We start from the raw sequence: 17,867 nt of genomic DNA on the forward strand, positions 1-17,867 counted from the left end.
GGCTTGAGGTACAGGGACATTCAACTCATACTCCACTACGCCCTATTTACGTCCGATGAGGACTTTAATATTAAATTGTAATTTTATAAAACGACCTCTAACTTGAGCGTTGGAGTTCCTTTTGCAGGTACACCCCCTCTTTTATAAAGAGGGTGACCGAGCGGCCAACATTGAAGGTGAACGATCGGTCCAAACTAAGAGTAAACGAGCAGAGCGCACAAGCAGAGGGTTAGTGTCTCGGTCTCACAATCCCCACCGAAATATTTTGGCGCCCACCGTGGGGCCGAGAGCAAGCTGAAGACACCCAATGGTGACCACAAGAAATATGGAAGAACAAAGTACCAGAGATTTAATCAGAGAATTGCAAGCCCAGATTGGGGCACAGGCGCAGACCATACAAGCGTAGGCGCACGCACAGCAAGAGATGCAGCAGAGGCATGCGGAGGAGATGAGGGCGCTAAGGGCCGAACGGGGCCCTCCCGAGCGGTCTGCCTCAAATCGAGAGAATGCTAATGAGGCAAGCCATAATCGCGCCAACCCGAACGGCCGGGCTAGAAGGGAACCAGCACCTCTGCAGGTCGTTCGGCCTACCAGTTTATTTCCCTTCACGGCGACTATCATGCAAACCCCAATGCCAGAGAGAACTCCCCCCATATTGGACAAGTATGATGGTTCGGTTGATCTAGATAATCACCTAAGGACGTTCAGTAATGCAATGACGTTCTATACGAACAGCGACCCGGACATGTGCAGAGCCTTCTCATTATCACTTAAGGAAGAGGCATTGGAATGGTATAACACTCTTCCTCCCAACATAGTGGATTGCTTCGCTACTGTGGAAAACCTCTTTAGAAGGCAATACGCATCCAATCAGAAACAGGAGATAACACCGGCGGAGTTGGTAAATACTAAGCAGGAGAAAGGAGAAACTTTGAGGACTTTTATGAAAAGGTATACTGAAACCACGAGACGGGTTAAAGAGATCGATCAATCTTTTATTATCAACAATTTGCCTTCATGCACGAGACCAGGATATTTTGCGGAAAAATTGTATGCACGACCACCAAAAAATATGGAGGAGCTCCAAGAGAGAGCAATTGAGTTCATCCGTATGGAGGAAATGCGATTATCACAAAGGAAACGGCAGCAAGAGGCTGATATAGGCGAAAGTAGAAAGGACGGCAAACGACCGTTCGATGGTAACGATAAGAGTAGGGAGCTTCCCTGAACATTCAAGTTTCACCATTATACAGCCCTCAATGCACCTAGGGCAAAAGTTCTCGAAGAAGCCCTTAGCGTAGAGCTTCTCACACCTCGAAGGAAACCATCTCCAAGAAACGCATATGAGAGGAAGAGTTGTCGGTACCATAAACATCATGGACATACTACAGAAGACTACATCACATTAAAAAATGAAATAGAAAATCTTATTCGGGCATGACACCTCCGTAGGTATAAGCAAGATGTCGCCTCCCCAGGAAAGGATATTCGCAAAGAAGCCCCGAGCGGGCGAATAGGAAAGACGAGCGAAGATGGGACTATAGTCGCAGTCCCAATCGTCATTGGGAACGATTGGTTTGTGGATTTATTAACTGAGGATAAAGATCCAAAACTCTATTAATGTCATGTTTAAATTCAGTTTCATTTGATTTAGCCTTTTGTTATTGTCTTACGCTTTCATTATGGAATAAATAAGGCCAAGTAATTGATGCCCAGTCAATCGTTCCCAACGTTGCTAAAGAACTTCATATCCAACGAAAAAGTCTCTCAAGAAGAGTCTGAAGAAAAAGACCGAGCGGTAAATCCCGCTCGGCCGAGAGGTAAAACCCTTTCGTCAAGACCAAGAGGTAAAGCCCTCTTGGCCGAGAGGTAAAGTCCTCGCGTCCAGACTGAAGAAAAAGACCGAGCGGTAAATCCCGCTCGGCCGAGAGGTAAAACCCTCTCGTCAAGATCAAGAGGTAAAGCCCTCTTGGCCGAGAGGTAAAGTCCTCTCGTCTAGACTGAAGAAAAAGACCGAGCTGTAAATCCTGCTCGGCCGAGAGGTAAAACCCTCTCGTCAAGACCAAGAGGTAAAGCCCTCTTGGCCGAGAGGTAAAGTCCTCTCGTCCAGACTGAAGAAAAAGACCGAGCGGTAAATCCCGCTCGGCCAAGAGGTAAAACCCTCTCGTCAAGAAAAAGAAGTAAAGCCCTCTTGGTCGAGAGGTAAAGTCCTCTCGTCCAAACTGAAGAAAAAGATCGAGCGGTAAATCCCGCTCGGCCGAGAGGTAAAACTCTCTCGTCAAAGATGAAGTCAGATTGAGCGGAAAATCCCTCTCAATCGAACGATTTTCATTCTCATCAACCGGGATGCTCTGATAACAAGGATTTCAACTGTGCAGCCATATTCAATACATGAAACCTTCGGCCTAAAAAGGATATAACGACTTGAAGTACACGGAGAACAAGTTGCTCAATACAACGAGAACAACCTCCCTGAAACTCATAAGTCCTATAGTTAACCGTTCGGCTAAAGCCGAATGATTACTCGGACTTGGGGGGCTTGTGTTATTACGGACTTGCAGGCAACCGTTCAGTTTTGGTCTATCAGCTCCTCAGCCGGACGATCTCGGTAAGCCTCTTGTCGTTCGGTCTCGACAGCTGTCGAACAGATTTAATGCACAAATAAATGTGGTAATGGCTACCGTTAGACAATTAAGGTTTGCATTAATGACCATTAAGAGGTAAATGAATTGGTTAGATTTCTTTAAACTCTATAAATAAGAGTTTAGGCTTGTGTTACATGGACATTCAACTCATACTCCACTACGCCCTATTTACGTACGATGAGGACTTTAATATTAAATTGTAATAAGCATTTTATAAAACGACCTCTAACTTGAGTGTTGAAGTTCCTTTTGCAGGTACCTCTCCTCTTTTATAAAGAGAGTGACCGAGCGACCAACATTGAAGGTGAACAATCGATCCAAACTGAAAGTAAACGAGCGAAGCGCACTAACAGAGGGTTAGTGTCTCGGTCTCACAATCCCCACCGAAACACTAATAATACTAGAGAGAAATATAAATAAATTGAAATTTATATTACGGTTTTATAGTGTTAACAATTTATATTTTTTCAATATAAAAATAACTGTAAATGGTGAGAATTATTAGAAGCAAACAAGTTAAAGTTAAAGTTGAAAGAACAAGTGGTGAGAATTGAAAAACTCAGCGTAGAAAAGAAAAAAAAAAGAGTACGAAACAGATATAGAAAATATAAAATTGTGAAAAAAATATAAAAGCAAACATACAGAGGGTTAGGCTACCCCACATATGTGAGACACTAATGCTGGAGTTCGAATAGAGGTTAAAAATCGATCGTTTGAAAAATATTAAGTTAATTAATTGTTTATTATTATTATTTATTAATTAAAAATAAAAAATTAAACTTAAAAAAAACCTTAATCGTAATTAGAAATACAACTGAGTTCAAATTAAATATGTTAAGCGTATTTCCAAACGGTTAACATATATTTTTTAAATTTTCTTTTCTAATTTTATAATATCATTTTTTTAATAATTAATATTTTATAAATTAAAACATTTGTATATATTTAATTTTATAAAAAATATTAAATTAATTAATTGTTTATTATTATTATTATTAATTAAAAACTAAAAAATAAACTTAAAAATAATAAAAAACCTTAACAATAATTTGAAAATACGGTTAATATAGAATAATTAAAATTTGTTTGTTTTTAATTTTATAATATATTTTTTTAATAAGTAATATTTTATAAATTAAAATATTAATATATATTTAATTTTATAAAGAATATTAAATTAATTAATTATTTATTATTATTATTAATTAAAAACAAAAAGTAAACTCTTAAAAGAAACCTAACACAATTAGAAATAAAGTTAACATATAATAATTCAAATTAAATATGTTAACTGTATTTTCAAATACGTCCCAAATTATTTTGTTTTTTATATAATATTATTTATTTTTTTAGTAATTTATATTTTGTAAATTAAAATATTATTAGTATATATTTAATTATATAAAAAAATGTTAAATTTATGAATTGTTTATTATTATTGTTATTATTAATTAAAAACAAAAAATTAAACTAAAATAAATTTAATCGGCGTTGGAATGTTAAATTTCTTAACCAATTTTTGAAAGTTGATTAAGTAAATTTGTTAATCGATTTTGAACGTCGGTAAGAGTACTTTTGGTATTTTGGAGGTGTAGAAGAAAATTGGGAGGTACAAGGAAAAATTAGTAAAAAAATGGTTTTTTAACTTGCACCATACATTTTGGTTTTGTAAAAATCGAAGCATATAAATATGCGGTGGCATTTTCATAGTTACAGTGAACTTATAGGCTTCGGGATCGAGGCAATAGGACCGTTCGACTTTGGTTTTACTATCAACCGAGGCAGTAACCGAACGTTCCAAAGCATTTTGATATATGCCTTTGTTGTCTGGGGACAGAGGCAATAGGACTGTTCGGTTTCAGTTTTGCTATGAACCGAGGCAGTAACTGAACGTTCCAAGTTTATTTTGTCCACTAATATGTCTCGGTTGTCTAGGGATAGGGGCAATAGGACCGTTCGGCTTCGGTTCTGCTATGAACCGAGGCAGTATGTTCTGCCAGATACTCTAGAACCGAACGTTCCAAGTTCATTTTGTCCACTAATACTGCCTCGATTGTCTAGGGACAGAGGCAATAGGACCGTTCGAATTCGGTTTAGGCACGAACCAAACGTTTGAAGGCATTAATATGCCTTGGTTTAGGCGTGAACCGAGGCCTATAGTACCGTTCGGCCTCGGTCTTTTACTTAACCGAGGTAATAGCCCCTGCGTAAGTTCAAATTCAGAACACTAAACGAGAATGCATTTTCTCGGGCAGTGTTCTTCCTCTTCCCTTTCGCGCCTCCAAAGAAGTTCTTCTCTCCAACCTATGGTTCTTGTTCCTCTTGTTATCTCCGTTCTAATTCGCGGCAAATGAGGTTTGATTCTATTTCCAATCTCTTCTCTCTGTCATTTATCTTCTTCCCCCTTTCTCACTGGTTCTAGGTTGGTATTGCAGAGAGGAGAAACACCAATTTTTTTTCCTATTGCTGGTTTCTCTCAATAAACCATATTCGGAGGTTCTATTCTCAATCTCTTCTCTCTGCCATTTATCTCGAGCGGTTCTATTCCTAATCTCTTCTCTGGCATTTTTAAGAATTCTCTCAATAACTTGCTTCAAGCTTCTTTTTTCTTCCTTTCACGTAGACAACCAACCTCGGAGAGGTGACTATGGTGAGGCGAGGACACGACAAGGGCACTGCAATGGTGAGGCGAGGGCAAGACAAGGGCACTGCGATGGCAGCGAAAGAACAACGATGACGCAACTAGGGCTCGGTGAGGGTAAGAACCGTTCGGCGAGGACGATGACCGTTCAGTTCAGTACGAACCAAAGCCTAAAGTCTAAAAAAAAAAGCATCCTACTGTTTCAGTTACCTAAGAACCGAGGCAAAATCCGACCGCTTTTGGCTTCGGTTCTTAACTAAGGCAAAAAACCTACCTTTTTTATAGGTAAAAATAACCGTTATCGTTTTTCTTTACTATGAAACTACTTTGGAGTTTAATCATGTTCCAAAATCAACACTCAAATTTTACTTAAAAGCTGACTTTCCACTGCCACCGTACAGGAACCACAACACAACAAGAGTGAAAGAGTGTACGAAAATGAGGGGTGCAGTGATACATAGGAGCATTAACGATGTTGGTGAAAGTGAAAGCTGCTGAACAAATCCAACCGCCGTAATTTTATTAAATTCAAAAGTTAAATGGTAATTTTGGAGGTGGAGGAAGAAATAAACGGGGTGCAAGGAGAAAAACTCAATATTATATGTTAAGACATTTTTGAATAACATTTCAACACTCCTTAGGCATTGATCCATTGATCCCCGGCATTACATCTTTAGCAGAATAAATAGCGAAAAATCTCAATTAAATTGGATAAGAAACAGTTAACATTATGTAAACAAACACTGAAATATCCATTTTTTGTGTAGTCTATAAATGGAAGATCAATCTTAAGTTGCATATATGGAAAATTAGATTACATGCAGCATTATTTTAGCTCTGCAATAATACTGGGCGTACAGCTAATGTAGAGTGGTTTTGTATCCACGCTGTGGTACTTTCTTAAAAGTAGCCAATATGAGATCGATGTAGAGTGGAAACTGGGCCAAGGCAAAAAGTGTCACTGGCAGGCACGTCACGGCATAGACAGGGAATGCAACTGATTTGAGTTTGTCCTTTAGGATAAAGAAGTGACCAGCACAGAAACAGACCATCATAGACGTAATGGACATGAACAACGACGTCAAACCCACGATAAGCTTCCTGGGAAGATTTTTACCGAAATCACGCTCTTGATACCGAGATGTGAGTATAGAGAGGAACATCACCAGTGAGGTAACAGAACAGCAAAGAGCAATGAGAGATGCGATGGCAAAGGCTTTAAATTCTGGCCTGTTTTCAAGAGTTGGGGAGCCGGTGTCGTCTTTGAAGTCACCGGGGACAGTGGTGGATGTGGAAAATGCCACTGTAGCTATCAGCGCTGCTACCAAGGAACAAGATTCAGAGGTTTTTTTCAGCCATTCTCCACCACTCTTGAGAAGCTCCCTGTGAGTTTCGCTGAAGATATCTCTTGGTGTCTTGTTGTTATCGTTGTACCGACTAAAGAAATGAGGTCGCATCGATTCCTTAACAAACTGCATCACATCATGAGAGGGAGAGGAAGTAGTTTGAGTCACCAGAAAATGTAAATCATTTTACAGAATAATTAATTATATGTAAACTTACCAGGTACCACTTGATTTCCCAATGCATTTGCAGCGCTTCGCCAGGAATGAGCCAGGGTTTATACTCTCCAAGCTTGGCTGCCAAGTGCAAAGCACTGTTTCCTTCGTTATCCACTTTATCGAATATACTCTCCTTCAGACTTTTCTTCTTGAGCAATAAGTCATATAAGTAGGTTTGCCTGTTCTCCACTGCCAATAACACTATATTTTTCTTATTCGAATCCATATCATGAACAGCTACAGGAAACGACTCCATGATTTTCTCTACCATTTCTCTCACTCCGTTCTTTGCAGCTATTAATATTGGTGTCTCACACGTCTTCTTTTTTTTGACGTTAACCTTCTCCTCCCCTGCACATAAAAGTAAACCTATAATAATAATATTATAATAGTAACCAACAATAATCTAAATATCATGATTAAATATCCCTTTCTTAGCCTATTTGATTCTGCATTGGAAGAGGCTATACATATGGGTGAATCATGTGAAAAATTGAAAAAGTAAATTCATTCCTGATGCTGAACCAAACACAGCATAATGTTATACCATTGTTTTGTTGTTTGGGTTCTCCTTTGGTGGTGAGATGTTGTTCCACTTCTGTGGTACCAGCCAAAGTAACATTACCCCCTTCATCAAAAGTATAAGGGTCTGTGCGTTGATCTTTATTCTGCAATATATTCACGGGTACGCTGCCATCGTCATCGTACTCATACATGGAAGCTCGCTTCAGAAGTTCATCCATTATTTGAACTGACCACTCGTGCTTTTCCTTCCTCCGACGTATCTTATTTATGTTCGCTGACCCTTTTGTACCAGAAACATTGTCACGTTATTAAAGGAAAAAAGGTGCTATATTCATGATTTGCAAAATGAAATGTTCTCAGTGATTTCTTTTATACTTTTGAGTTATCAAATATATTTTTATAAAATATCTAAAGATTAATCTATTAAATAAGGACTCATTTATAAATGTTACCAATTTTACGAGGGCAAAAATCTATAAATAGTCAAGTTGCAATATATATCTTGCATTTGGTAACCTTATACTTGAAAATCAGTGTCTGATCGATGTCTGGGTAGCATTTTTTAATAAAAAAAATGCTCTTAATGTTTCTTTTAATTCAATAATTATAATTGGTATGTGGTTTTTATTTGTAATAATTTATACTTAAATATACTTTTTTTTAATTGTTATAATTATTATTTTTTCATCTAATTTATCTCTTCAACACATTATAAACACAAACCAAGGCCGTTATCACTCAACACAATACACACAAATCAGGGAGAAAAAATGGCAACAAGTGGTTATAAGCGGCAACACTCCTGACAGGATGGAGGGGTGGTGACGAGAGGAAGCTTGTCCTAGTGGTGTTTGTCCATAGAAGAGAGGGATGGGGAAGAAAACCCGATGGTGGAATGAGGGATTTTTGGACGGTGGAACCCCCGATGGCACCTACGGTGAGAATTGCAGTGGCACCCACTACGATTAAGACTCCGGCAGCTCTGTCGCGGACTGGTTTTTGGGTTCAGGTGGCTGATTTCGCTCGAACGGCTACCTAGGAATTGTTGCGGTGGTCATTCGGAGGGGAACGCCGTGTCGACAACGACCTTGATTAGGTGGGGGGTGGCACTCGACAGAAATGTAGACATGATGGCCAGATCGTTGATTCGGAGTATGAAACCCTTGTGCGTTCTAGAAGAAGCTGTCACAAGTGTTGGAGGAAGAAGAATAAGGGTTTCCTTAGTGGCCAATGTTTGAAGGAGAAGAATAAGGGTTTCCATTTGGACTTGTACCACCCTTAGCTTTCCGTAGCAATGGCGGATCCAACGGTTCTAATTTTTTCAAATAAACTCGGTAATTAATTCTGAAAATGATTTTTTTATTCATAGAAAAATGAAATTAAATGTGGCACGTGTCACCTTACTACTAACTAATGCTAAAATGGAAGTTATTTATCACGAAAGATAAAATTTACAAAAATATACTTTCATACGTACAAAACTTATACAATTTTTTATATTTATTTAAAATTATCTTTCTTTATTTTTTAATTTTTTTTCAAAAATAAAAAAATCATTCTTTTATAACTATTTTACCTTCATAATATAATTTTATTATCATTTTAATAAAATAATATTTTTAAAAATAAATGAACCAAACATAATCAAAATTTGAAATACAACTATTTCCAATATTTTTAAATATTTTATAATTAAAAACACATTCAATCCTAAAAATGGTTTAATATTAAAAGTTGTGTTTGGAACCCTTTTAAAGCGTTTGTAATCTAAGTCCTTCGTTAATCTCCAATTATTTTGGGTAAAAATGACTATTGATATTATATATATATATATATATATATATATATATATATATATATATATATATATATATAGCAATTGTAAGTTTATTAAAGCTAAATAGGTTGATGGAGGCATACCTGTTCCAAAGATAACCGACAGCATCATAAATACGAATTTGAATAAATCTACACAGCTTTGGTAATTCAGAGGAAATAAGTGGTGTGGCAAGGTGCTGCTTTCAGATCCTAAACAAATCATATTGCGGTTAATCTGCTGTATAACATAAAGCTTTTCTTTTGGGTTCAAATAATGGTCCGTGGAAAGCACAAGTATAAGAATTTTTGTAACAATTTAGTCCTCACCTGCAGATTTTGTTTCCGCTCCATCATCTGTAGCAATATTTTTCGATGCTTCGAGGTCTCTTTCTTTTCCAATTTCATCATTATCCTTTTTAAGAAATTGTCTCAACGGCTCGGTCACTGGATACATGGAAAATGAATCAAATCACGATTAAAGTAGGAAGTTGAGGTTATTAAATGATGTTCATAAGTTGAAGTTTTGAGTAAAAATTTTCTCTAAAATTAGCATATATGCTGCAAAAATACTTCTAAAAACAGGGATTGATTTTTTCGTTTTCTTGGAAGAGTATATATTTTTTACATACCCATTAAGGCGAATTTTTTTGCCATGCTCAAAAGCCCCGCACATATCTCGTAATTTTCCGGATAACTGATTTTTTCTGTGTTTGTTGGACGTCGCTCCTGACTACTGCGTGCTACTTTGAGCTTCTTCACCATTATAGCTTCCAAATAAATTACACAGACATTGTCATTAATAATAATAATAATTCGTTATAAAGTAAAATTTGGAATTAGTATCTTACCATTATAAACAATTCGTTCAAACCGTCCCAAGTGGCCACCACTCCTGAAAACAGAAGGCTTATTTGCCAGGAGATGAAGAGGAGTTAACCCACTCTGGTTCACTGAATTCACAAGATCTCCGTATAAATGAATTATTTGGAATGCCAAATCTGTGAATAAATTAATCATCAGCTAAAATTAATTATTAGATGGGAAATTTCAATTTATTAGATTGAAAGAAAGTTTAGAAGGACTCACCAAAATAATCTCCGGCAATGGCCGAATGAAGAATTGTGTCATCATTAGTTCTTGCACAGTTGCTGTAGTAGTCAAGAGGCTCTGGGTGGTTGTTGTTAGAGAAATAGTGAAGGAAAAGGAAAACTTCTTTTCTGCCATGGAGAGCAGCCAGAAAGAGAGGGGTCTCGCCATCAACGTTGCGCATACTCAGCAACGAAGCCTCAGCGGAAGCAATGTACTTGCACATCTCCACGCTCCCCATTGAAGCCGCCAAATGCAAGGCCGTGTTTTTTCTTTTGTTCTGAATTCCCAGTGCCTCTTTACGCTTGCCTTCTTCCGTCTCGGAGCAAATAAGCTTCACCAGTTTTCCCACGACGTCGTCTTGGCCGTCGGTGACGGCGACATGCAAAGCAGTGTCACCTGTCTTAGTTATTTTGGCCGTGTGAGCCTTCTTGTCCTTCTCGAACGTTCTCTCCACTTCTTCCCACTCACCTTTCATGCAAAGTTTGAACAAAAGCTTGCTTGTTTTTTGTGTGTGCTCACTCGCTCCACCATCTTCCCTTTCCACCATCAGCGCATCACCCATTATTACTTCTCTCTTCTCATATCCAGGCCTCTTCTTCTGTTCACCTTAGCCACAACTACATATATGTCTCTGGAATGCAGGTGGCTGCTACTTTCTTTTGGCTTTCATATCAAGTTATTCCAACACAAAGTCACAGCACGATAAATATTTTTATTTGTGAAATTCCCCACTGCGCATTCAACTAACTTTTCCTTCATTTTCTCCCACTTTGAAGCGGCAGAATATGGTCAGTTATAATAATCACTTTGGACTACAAATTTTTTTTTTTGGAAGAGTGTGGGAGAGGGAGATGTGAATTAATTTTCTTGCTTTTTTAATTTTTATTCAAAATTTTCATGCAAATTAAATAATGAAAAAAATGATAATTTGTAATAATCTTTAGAAGTATAGTGTGAGTTGGTTGTGCATTTTTAAAAAAAAATGGTAAACTACATATGATTTTGGTTTGGAATTTTGATTGAACTTACTTTAGAAGCAGTGATTGGATGGTTGTGGTGAGTATCGGTGCTGTGTTTCCTCTCCAAGCAAAGTGATGAATTTAGTTTGAGGAACGTGTTACACGGACACAGACTTTTCTCTTTCTTTGCCCCTCCTGTGAGTTTGGAGAACTGTTCCTTAGCTGCGCTGGTGGTATTTGTGGCTTCTGTGGAAGGAAAAGAACAAAGGAAGGGTAATTCCGAAAATAAAATGAAAAAATTGCGCTCATTAATTTTAACTGCCAAATGAACTTCTAACATTCTTAAGGTTTAAATCTATTTTTTCCTCACATATAATGTTAGTCTCTGTAAAAATTTAATTACATTATTTAATTTTTATCCACTCATCATCTGTTTTTTCAATTTCTAATAACTTATTGGCGTAAAATACCAACAGCAATGTTTAATTATAAACTTTAACATTATTTTCTCAGTAAAATTATTTTGAAGTTTTTCTAAGAATAACATGATGTATTATTGTAACATCCCAAAAATATAGTCTAACACTATATAATAGAATAATCACATTTAATAATATTACAGCTTAGTCTTACATTAGTAGAGAAGTATGCTTGTGGCCAAACAGCCTTATAGAAAGAACTAAAAACTTAAACTGTATAAGATAAGCAATTCTGACCGAAAGTTTACAAAAGCCCATACCGGACGGTCATACAAAAGAACAGGGAAAAGGTGATCGAACGATCACCTTACTATCGAACTATACTATTGACCGAACGGTTCTACTGTTCGGTCTTAACTTTTACCTCAACTAAGTTTTCTTCTTCCAGCGCTTCTTCCAACAACTCGTCTCCTTCTACTCACATCCACATGGATGATCATTGCAACAAAAAGACAATCGAACGTACAAAACAGACAAGACAGAAAGATATAGGGGTAAGCTTATGTAATTCAATTCATGTATATACATATATTTCACACAATCAACCAAACAAGATAATTCATCACTCGCTCATGCAAAGCCTAATGCTAGACTGACTGTCCGGACTGTATGAATTCTGTGTAGCTACGACGTTCGTGCACCCGAGTGATGTAGTAACTAGGATACCCTCAACAGCTGCCACCCGAGGTTAGTCCTATCTGTCCAAATTAACCATAAGGACTACGACCTCGTGCCGTTCCCACACATGACTTACCCTCCTCTATGTGAGGACGAGTAATCACGGAACATCAGGATGAACCGCCAGCTTAGCATGCCCACATTCATACTTTACCAAATTTCAATATCCATTCATTAGATATTCCTCCCCCGAATACTCGTTCATAATCATGCTCATTTCATATACATCATATTCTATCATCTTCCATTTTCAAACTTCAATCTTAACTAAGATCACTTAAGATACCAAATACCGAATGTACAACTTTAACCCTTAACGAGACCGAACACTTGGATTGAACCCGAGAGGTTTCCCAGTTCTAGAACAGATCAAAACCGAGAGAGAATTACCATCGGGATTGGGAAGAGACCGAGTTCAATAATATTTCTCAAGATTAAAAGGATCAGATGTTATTTACAAAGTGAGTCAATTCAATGAACTGACCCATGAGCATTTATACTAAACACCTTAAAGCCTAGACCGAGTATTAAGACTCTAGGCCGACACTGATGGAGACAAACACTACAAGACCTTCAAATAATAGTACTTAAAAGAATCATATGAAGAAACCGAACGCTTATAAATACTTAGATTATTTATAAATTTATCAACAAGAAAATCGAATGTCAGTCAAAGACCGAGCACGGTAGAGAATGAACACTATTGAGTTTGGACGAACGCTATTTTCATCAAAGTAGATTATAGCAAAGAGAATGAGCGCTTGGTGTAAGACCCAACACTAAATAGTACGAGCGCTTGGTGAAAGACCTAGCTCTAAATCGTACAAGCGCTTGGTGAAAGACCTAGCTCTAAATCGTACGAGCGCTTGGTGAAAGACCTAGCATTAAATAATACGAGCGCTTGGTTAAAGACCTAGCATTAAATAATACGAGCGCTTGGTGAATGACCTAGCATAAAATAGTACGAGCGCTTGGAGAATATAAGATATCATTTGACTAATGTTCAAGAACTAACGGACATAATACTACACAAATATACTTAAATTTATATTAAAATACCAAGGAAAGGATATCCTTGGTGGAACGCCTGTACACAAATTGTACTAGACGAAGACGCTCGTCCTCAACATAAATTCCTTCCAAATGAAAGAATCCAGTTCTAAACGAGTCCCCAAGAAAAAACCGAATGGTCAAAGACCATTCAGTAACGAACATACATTATCATAGGGAATTTCATACTTAGAATTATTCATCTCAATTCATTTCTCAACATTTATCTTCATAATCTCATACATCCATATCATGGTAAATTTCCATACTTCATACAATCAGAACATAGCAGCAATCATCTTTCATATTAATTCAACAACTCAACGAACGTACATGCAATACAAACAACATACACATTAAATCATATAAGCTTCCCTTACCTCTTATGTGACCGAACGTTCACGGTAGGATTACTGATTCACCTCTACGAATCCTTCTATCCTCAATGCTCAACAATTCTCCAAAACTAAACCAAGTAAAAATCAAAACACTATCAAAACTACAAATTTTAGAAGAGTAAACAACACATGAAACCAGAACTTGGTTTGCATGTCCAGAAAACCGCATGGTTGAGTAAAGAGAAGAACTTACCAGCTCAGCTTCACAAACCGATCGGTTAATATTCATACTATTTCATTCATATCACATTTTAAATATCATACCTCATTAACAACATCTTTCCTCATCCATAACACCTTTAAATAACTTCAAACCGAACATTAAAACAACATCACCATGGAGCATAACTAACTTGAAAAATATTAACACTTATTATGAACAAAACCTCCTGACGGTAGAACACCTCCTATCTGCGAACCTGACCATATGGGATATGGTTTCCTTATGGTGAACCTAACTGAACGGGTTATTGTTTCCCTATGGTGAACATGACCGAACGATCATGTAAAGAGTGAAACTCAAGCATGAGTCGAACACTATTAGCTTGATCTGAGTACTATTGAATTAGATCAAACACTTATTGATTAATGTCGACCATTAGTAGACCATACCGAACACTATTATCTTAGAATAATCACTATAGGCTTAGGCCGAACACTTAGGACTTAGGCCGAACGTTATAACCAGGCTAAACACTTTAGTTCAACCAAATACTTATTGTGAGACAAAACATTTTCTCATTATTCAAAGACTATAACCGAACTGTATTTACTAGACCGAATCCAAAGAATTAACTGAACATTATAGAACATCTATAATTGGACATAATCAAATACTAAAGCTTATAATGAAAATCTAAGAGCTTAAACCGAATACTACGAGCTTAGACCGAACACTCTTAGTTTCAATTTCAATTACATAATTTTGGTAATATGACGAGACCGAGTGCTTAGTGCATCACCGAGCACTACTGAAACCGAGTGCTGGAATCTGACCGAGCACTACCAAGACAGTTCAAGACCGAGCGATCAATAATAGTTATAGCTTATGACAGACTCAACGTTGTTTATAAACAAAGTTATGTCTAGACCGAGTGCTACAATTCATTGAAAATCAATACTAAACCGAACGGTCATTAACTGAGAATCCACAATAGCATAACTCAGTTAAGACCAAGCACCAGATAAAAGCCGAACGGTCAATTAAAGACCTTCAGCAACTACATAATTCTGTAGAATAGCTACAGAATTAAGATCGACACCAAACCCTACCAATTTCACTTGACCACTATTCCATAATCATACAGATACACAATCATCATAAACACAACATCAATTATTCCACACCAACAGTACCGAACACCCAATTCATCCAATTTTACATTCATACACATGGATATTTATCAAACAACCTCTTCATACATCAAAATCAAGTAATTAAATTATCTAGCTTCCCTTACTTCTTAACCGGACCGAACAGCTTTACCACTTTAGAAATTTGCTCCTAACACCAGAATTCTCAAGAACCTACAGTTTACTGATTTTCGATAACGGACCAACCCAAAATACCATAAAAGTGATCAGAAATTAGAAGAAGAAGCCGATGAACACATGCAACCAGAAATGTGACTTGCATGTGTCAAACTGTTTCAGAGTCCTACAAGAACCCAGAGATTGAGACTTACCCGTTCTAAACGAGACGTTGATTGGTGAAAATTGAAGTTCTTGATACCAGGGGTGATTGAGTGTGGTCAGATGATTGAAAAGATGAAATGAGTTGAAGATTTTCTAGAAAGAAGAAGGAGAAAAGAAGAGGTTTGAGTTTTTTTAGAGAGATGCAAATTCTAAGAAGATGGGATGAGTTGTGCTTTAAGAAAATTCTATAAAATGCTCAAACTCTTTTAGTTGAGACATTTGTCCCTCTCTTCCAGGTGTCATTTTCAAGGTTTTACATAAGAACTAAAACACCACTTTTAATTTAAAATCTTAAAATAAGTTTGTCCAACTTTTTATTTATCATTTATTTATTTATATCTAAAGAGAGATTTTAAGCTTACTTGAATTTCTAAAAAGCTTTCTGAAGTGCAAGAATAAGAAATTATATTAAATAAACTACAAATTATAATTATAAGAATATATGAGAAGTGCATTAGTGTATGAGATCAAACCTATGATCACAAAGGTGTGGTTATATTAACATAGATGTAATAGACACTTATATTAAAAATTGCACTGAAGATTCAACCAAAAAAGTATGACTAAATGTACATAATTGTGGGCAATGTACTTATATCAGACCTTGTTTCCTTTCATGCGTGTGTACAATGTGCAGAGAAAAAGATGTAGAAAAATTATACGTTGCATAGCAAAAGAGAAGAGGAGAAAGAGGTATATCAAATTGAGAAAGAGTAAAAGTATGTATTATAAAGAGAAGGAAACAAAAGATAGGATGGACAAATAGAGGGATAAGCCCAAGTGTCGCCTAACATAAGATAGAAAACTCTGAGGGACCAAGATCAAACACTTGATGACCGCTAAGCGAGGAGAGATGCGCTAAGCTATCCGAAGCTAGACATTAGTGTGTATGAAGATGTTATCAGACCCCGGGACTAGATGTTCTTCATTCCAACTTGGAAATATGTTGCTTTCGAAGGTTTGCAATGGTAGCGGCTTCGTGAAAATGTATGCAACTTGAAGAGAAGAAGAGATAGGAAGGAGTTTGATTAAACCACGTTTTATCTTTTCACGAATGAGGTGACCGTCTATATATTTTGATGTGTTTGGTGCGTTCATGATGGAGTTGGTTTGAAGTAATCTAGATGGCGGATTGATTGTTACAGTACAAGATAGCTGGCAGAGTGAAAGGCATTTGAAAGTCTTGGAGGAGATAATAAGCCATTGGATTTCACATGTTAAAGCTAAAGCACGTTCGGCTTTGGATGAGCTACGCGAAATAGTCTGTCTTTTTTTTTCCATGAAATGAAGGAATTGCCAAGATAAATGGAAAAACTGGTTACATATTTTCTTGTTTCTAGTCATTGTAGGTCTAAAGCTATAACCGGGTATTGTTGTGAAAGAAGAGACCATAACACGATAAGCAGCTTGTCTATGCAAAGTGGTGGGAAGAGTTACAAATTGACTAAGATTGTTGACAAAGAAGGAGATATCAGGACGAGTATTAGTAAGATAGATGAGGTGACCTATCAATCTTATGTAGAGGAAGCTTCTGTGTCATCAAGAGGTTTGCCAACTTGTTGAAGACGAGAGGATTGAACCATAGGTGTAATAGCAGGGGAGCAATCTAACATGCCAATTTCTTGAAGAAGATCCAGAGTATATTTTTGTTGGCTTAGATGAAGACCATTTCGGTTGCGAGCTACTTCGAAACTCAGGAAATAAGTGAGGTCGCCAAGGTTCTTGATGCAAAATTCAAAATGAAGAAGGGCAATGATGTGAGTAATTTCCTGAACATGATTTATCGTGAGGACAATGTCGTCGACATACACAAGAATAACAATGACATAGTGGTTAGTATGTTTCATAAATAGTGAATGGCATAAATAGGTAATGATTTGTAGAAGAACAAGTATAAGGAGCGTAGGCGTGTACCATTGGCACCCAGCTTGTTTGAGGAGCGGTGGAGTTTGCAAACTTGGTTGGGTTTCTGGACATGAAAACCAGGTGGTGGTTTCATGAAAACTTCCTGATGAAGGTCACTGTGAAGGAAGGCATTCCCAATTGTTGGATGCGGCAATGGCAAGAAGGAGACGAAGAGTAGTTAGCTTGGCGACAAGTGCAGAGGTATTTAGAAAAATCTAGACCTTTGAGTTGAGTAAATCCCTTAGTGACGAGTCTGGCTCTAAAGCAATCAATGAATCCATCCAATTTGTGTTTAATTTTGTACACCCAACGAAATCCAATAGTAGTTTTACCAGGGGCAGGTCAGTAATAATCCATGTATGATTGGCTCACAAAGCAGCTAACTCGTCATTCATAGCTTTAACCCATTAAGGATCTTTGGAA

The 17,867-nt window shown here is 37.1% G+C and overlaps 1 protein-coding gene across 2 annotated transcripts; it reads right to left on the bottom strand.

Moving 5' to 3' along the window:
- Nucleotides 1-5,970: 5,970 nt before the first annotated feature.
- On the bottom strand, nt 5,971-15,060 carry LOC124825872 (uncharacterized). 2 transcript variants are annotated; one of them, XM_088116639.1, is made up of 10 exons: nt 13,827-15,060; nt 11,310-11,485; nt 10,278-10,943; nt 10,040-10,189; nt 9,821-9,958; nt 9,519-9,635; nt 9,294-9,401; nt 7,396-7,653; nt 6,850-7,199; nt 5,971-6,758 (listed from the first exon to the last, which is right to left on the bottom strand). In XM_088116639.1, the coding sequence occupies exons 3-10, from the start codon at nt 10,840-10,842 to the stop codon at nt 6,147-6,149; spliced, it is 2,298 nt and encodes a 765-aa protein (XP_087972765.1). In that variant the 5' UTR covers nt 10,843-10,943; nt 11,310-11,485; nt 13,827-15,060; the 3' UTR covers nt 5,971-6,146. The 2 variants fall into 2 exon arrangements, with proteins under 2 accessions (XP_087972765.1, XP_047154556.2); XM_047298600.2 differs by lacking the exons at nt 11,310-11,485; nt 13,827-15,060 and having other exon boundaries at nt 10,278-11,288.
- Between the last annotated feature and the right edge of the window lie 2,807 nt (nt 15,061-17,867).

This window comes from Vigna umbellata, chromosome 5 (genome assembly GCF_029865625.1).
Source record: "Vigna umbellata cultivar VRB3 chromosome 5, Vumbellata_1.0, whole genome shotgun sequence".
NCBI lineage: Eukaryota > Viridiplantae > Streptophyta > Magnoliopsida > Fabales > Fabaceae > Vigna > Vigna umbellata.